The sequence below is a fragment of the Mastomys coucha genome, unplaced genomic scaffold, assembly GCF_008632895.1.
Source record: "Mastomys coucha isolate ucsf_1 unplaced genomic scaffold, UCSF_Mcou_1 pScaffold22, whole genome shotgun sequence".
Classification (NCBI taxonomy): domain Eukaryota; kingdom Metazoa; phylum Chordata; class Mammalia; order Rodentia; family Muridae; genus Mastomys; species Mastomys coucha.
In genome coordinates, this window is record NW_022196905.1 from 58731932 (window position 1) to 58735772 (window position 3841).

At 38.5% G+C, this 3841-nt stretch overlaps 1 protein-coding gene across 3 annotated transcripts in view; it reads left to right on the forward strand.

Moving 5' to 3' along the window:
- Positions 1–3841, forward strand: part of Ube2k (ubiquitin conjugating enzyme E2 K) — a 65234-nt gene that overhangs the window by 55298 nt on the left and 6095 nt on the right. For all 3 annotated transcript variants that reach the window (XM_031342453.1, XM_031342451.1, XM_031342452.1), the window contains one exon: positions 1592–1691. In XM_031342453.1, coding sequence (XP_031198313.1) covers positions 1602–1691 — 90 coding nt within the window. In that variant the 5' untranslated portion in view covers positions 1592–1601. The remainder of the gene's footprint in view (positions 1–1591; positions 1692–3841) is intronic.

A 3841-nucleotide genomic window follows, 5' to 3' on the forward strand; every position in this document is an offset into this window, starting at 1 on the left:
GCCCACCTGGCCAGAATCCCGTGTCCCGCGGAACAGGGACCCCGCGAGAAATCCCGGTCCGTGGTAGTCTGCCTAACCAAGGTTGCTGTTATTAAACTATAAACCAGGCTAGGCTCTGCCTACCATGCTCTTGGATTGCTTTTTAAAGCACTTAATGTGTTTTAAATACTGATTGAGTGTGTGAACATATTATTTTATTTTCTCAGCTCAGCCTTTTGTTTTGTTTTGTTTTTTAGTTTTTGCCATAGATCTCAGTTTAGTCTAGGTCTTCTGTATCTACCAAGTCCTAAGTGTAGAAATTTATAGCACTGTGCCTGGCAGTGCCAGCTACTTTGTAAGCATCATGGCAGATTTCCCCAATTGCTCTAGCTTCTCTAGAAGAATAAGTTAGTCAATTAGAAATTTTCATTGTAATTGTTTTCCCCTCTGCCCTTACATTAGACAGAGTCTTGCCTTATATTAGGGTGAACTTGACCTGCCTTCATCTCACAAGTGCTAAAATTGTCCATTTATGCCACTATGCCTGGCTTTCCTAAGATCACTTTAGAGACTGGTATATAGTGGATAGTTTAATATATGAAATATAGACCTACATTGTGTGAGAAACTTATTTGATTGGTGCAGAACAGCTGTTGCCAATTAGCATATAAAGAACAGTATTCTACAAATTCTGTCTTTTGTCATTTTCCTTGGACCATTGGATCAAACACTCCTGACTTCTAATTGAGCAGGTCTTAGGTGAGGAAAATGCTCACTTCTTTAGTTCATAAGTCATCATATGACAATGAGTAATACAGGCCTAAAGTTCTTGCAGTTGGGAGGAAGAGATGGTAGCATCCTTTTTTTAATCTGTCTTAAGAAGAAGTATTAGTTAGACTCTGTCCCCAAAAACAAGTCCCCAGTCCTGCTCATGCCACCAGTCAAAGAAAGAACATTTACTGACATTCACTGTATTAACACATATTGCTTCCAATAAGTTGAGGTTTCTCTCTCTGTGTGTGTGTGTGTGTGTGTGTGTGTGTGTTTTCTACAATAAAGTTCTAAAGCCATGGAAAAAAATATAAAAATCTGTTAAAAATTATACAGTTCATCTGTACTGTTAACGTAAATTATTACTTCATTATGGAATATGGGTAAGGGATTGGAGAGCTTGCTCAGTGGTTAAGATCATGTATTCTTGAAGAGTACTTGGCTTTGGCTCTCAACATCAAAACAGTGACTCGTAAGCATCTCTAACTCCTGTTCTAATAACCTTCATGGGGACCAAACACTTAGCACCATACTTACGTGGAGACAGAAACTCACACAAAATCTAAGATGGAAAATTAATTAAGATTGAAGTCAGTAGATAAGAGAAAGATTACAAGGTAGGTAAATGGAACAAGCGGAGAAAAAGCAAGGTCGGGTCACGATGAGGTGATTTGAATTGTCTTAGAAAATGACTCATTGTAAAAGTAAAAAAATTGGCACTTATACACGTTTGTTAAGTATACCATTTTTAGTTCTAGTATATTTTTGTTTTAATTCAGATAGCAGACTTTATTTCATTCAAAGTCCTTTTAACTGGGATATTTTCCTAATTTGAAATTAGGGCAGCAGCAATGACTCTGCGCACGGTATTATTGTCATTGCAAGCCCTGTTGGCGGCTGCAGAACCAGATGACCCTCAAGATGCAGTAGTAGCGAATCAGGTAAGAAAGCAGCTTTTGAAGATGTTCTTAGACCTGTGTGTGCAGTGTTTAATATGTGATGTCAGCATGTGAACATTCTACATTAGGACTAAGTTTAGAAATGGTTTCTTTTTTTGGGGGGTGGCCGTTTGAGACAGGGTTTCTCTGTCCTGGAACTCATTCTGTAGACCAGGCCCGGCCTCGAACTCAGAAATCCACCTGCCTCTGCCTCCCAAGTGCTGGGATTAAAGGTGTGTACCACCACCGCCCCGGCAGAAAAGGTTTCCTTTAATAAAGTAATTTTGTAACAGATAATAAAATCATGTCATAGGCTGGAGAGATGGCTCAGCCCTTAAGAGCATTGACTGCTCTTCCAGGGGTCCTGAGTTCAGTTTCCAGCAACTACATGGTAGCTCACAACCATCTGTAATGGAATCCGATGCCCTCTTCCGATGTATATGGAGACAGCTACAGTGTACTCATGTAAAATAAATCAATAAATCTCTAAAAAAAAAAAAAAAAAAAAAAAAAAAAAAAAAAAAAACACAAAAAAAACAAATAAAATCCTGTAATAACATAATAAAAAACAAATACAGAGAGAATAACCAAGTACCGGTTAGGAACTCCACTGTCACTGTGCAGACATGCTTATTGCAGAGGTTCTTCATCGACACTTAACTCTTAACGTGGTAGTCTTTGAGTTCATGTGTTTTTTGAGATTATAGTCATGTTTATGTCATTGCATTCTGTTTTTCTTGCTTCCTCTTTAAGAAAACATTTTTCAGCCAACCTTCAAATTTTTAAAAATGTGCTTATAAAATGTGCCCTTTGAAAGGACCTAGGTTTAATTCCCAGCACCTACATGGCAGCTCATAACAGTTTGTAAATCCAGTGTCTGGGGATATAACACCTTCACACAGACATACATGCAGGCAAAACATAAATGTACATGAAGAATAATTCATTTTTAAGATTTATTTATTTATTATATATATGTGCAGAAGAGGGCATCAGATCCCATGACAGATGGTTGTGAGCCACCATGTGGTTGCTGGGATTTGAACTCAGGACCACTGGAAGAGCAATCAGGGTTCTTAACCACTGAGCCATCTCTCCAGCTCCAAGAATAATTTTTAAAAATGTGCTTTCTTTCTTTTTTTTTTTTTTTTTTTTTTTTTTTTAAGATTTATTTATTTATTATGTGTAAGTACACTGTAGCTGTCTTCAGACGCACCAGAAGAGGGCATCAGAACTCATTATGGGTGGTTGTGAGCCACCATGTGGTTGCTGGGATTTGAACTCATGACCTTCTGAAGAGCAGTCAGTGCTCTTACCCGCTGAGCCATCTCACCAGCCCAAAAATGTGCTTTCTTTCTCTGTGTCACAACACGTATCTTTAGGTCAAAGGACAACTGTTGGGTCCTTGTTACTAGTGTCCTTAGCTGCTGAGTCAGATTTTTGGCTCAAATTTCTTTCCTTGTGTCTTTTGTTTTTGTTTTTTAAACATTTATTTTTAACATTCTGTTCTGTGTGTGTTCACTTATGTGCTTGTATTGATTGTAGATGTATGAGGAAGTTTCTAGATGCCCTCTAGTTGAAACTATAGGCCACTAAATGTTGGTGTTGGGGAATTGATTTCTGGTCCTCTGGAAGAAGAGCAAGTGCTCTAAGCCGTGTTTCAAGACCTTCATTTATAGCTTTAATTTAAGTATATATCTGTTTATTCTTTTTGTTCATACTTCCTTATTTTCATTGCTAGACTTTTTGTGTGTGCATGTTTTTTTGAGACAGGGTTTCTCTGTATAGCCCTGGCTGTTCTGGAACTTACTCTAGACCAGGTTGGCCTCGAACTCAAAAATCCTCCTGCCTCTGCCTCTCAAGTGCTGGGATTAAAGGCCTGTGCCACCACTGCCTGGCTTAGACTTTTTTTCTAAGATTTATTTATTTAATGTATATGATGAGTACACTGTAGCTGCCTTCAGACACACCAGAAGAGGGCATCAGATCCCATTAGAGATGGTTGTGAGCCACCATGTGTTTTGGGAATCGAACTCAGTACCTCTGGAAGAGCAGTCAGTGCTCTGAACTCCTGAGCCATCTATCCATCCCACCATTGCTATACTTAAAGTGCTTAAAACTATAGGTTTTTTGGGTTGGTTTTTTTTTTTTTG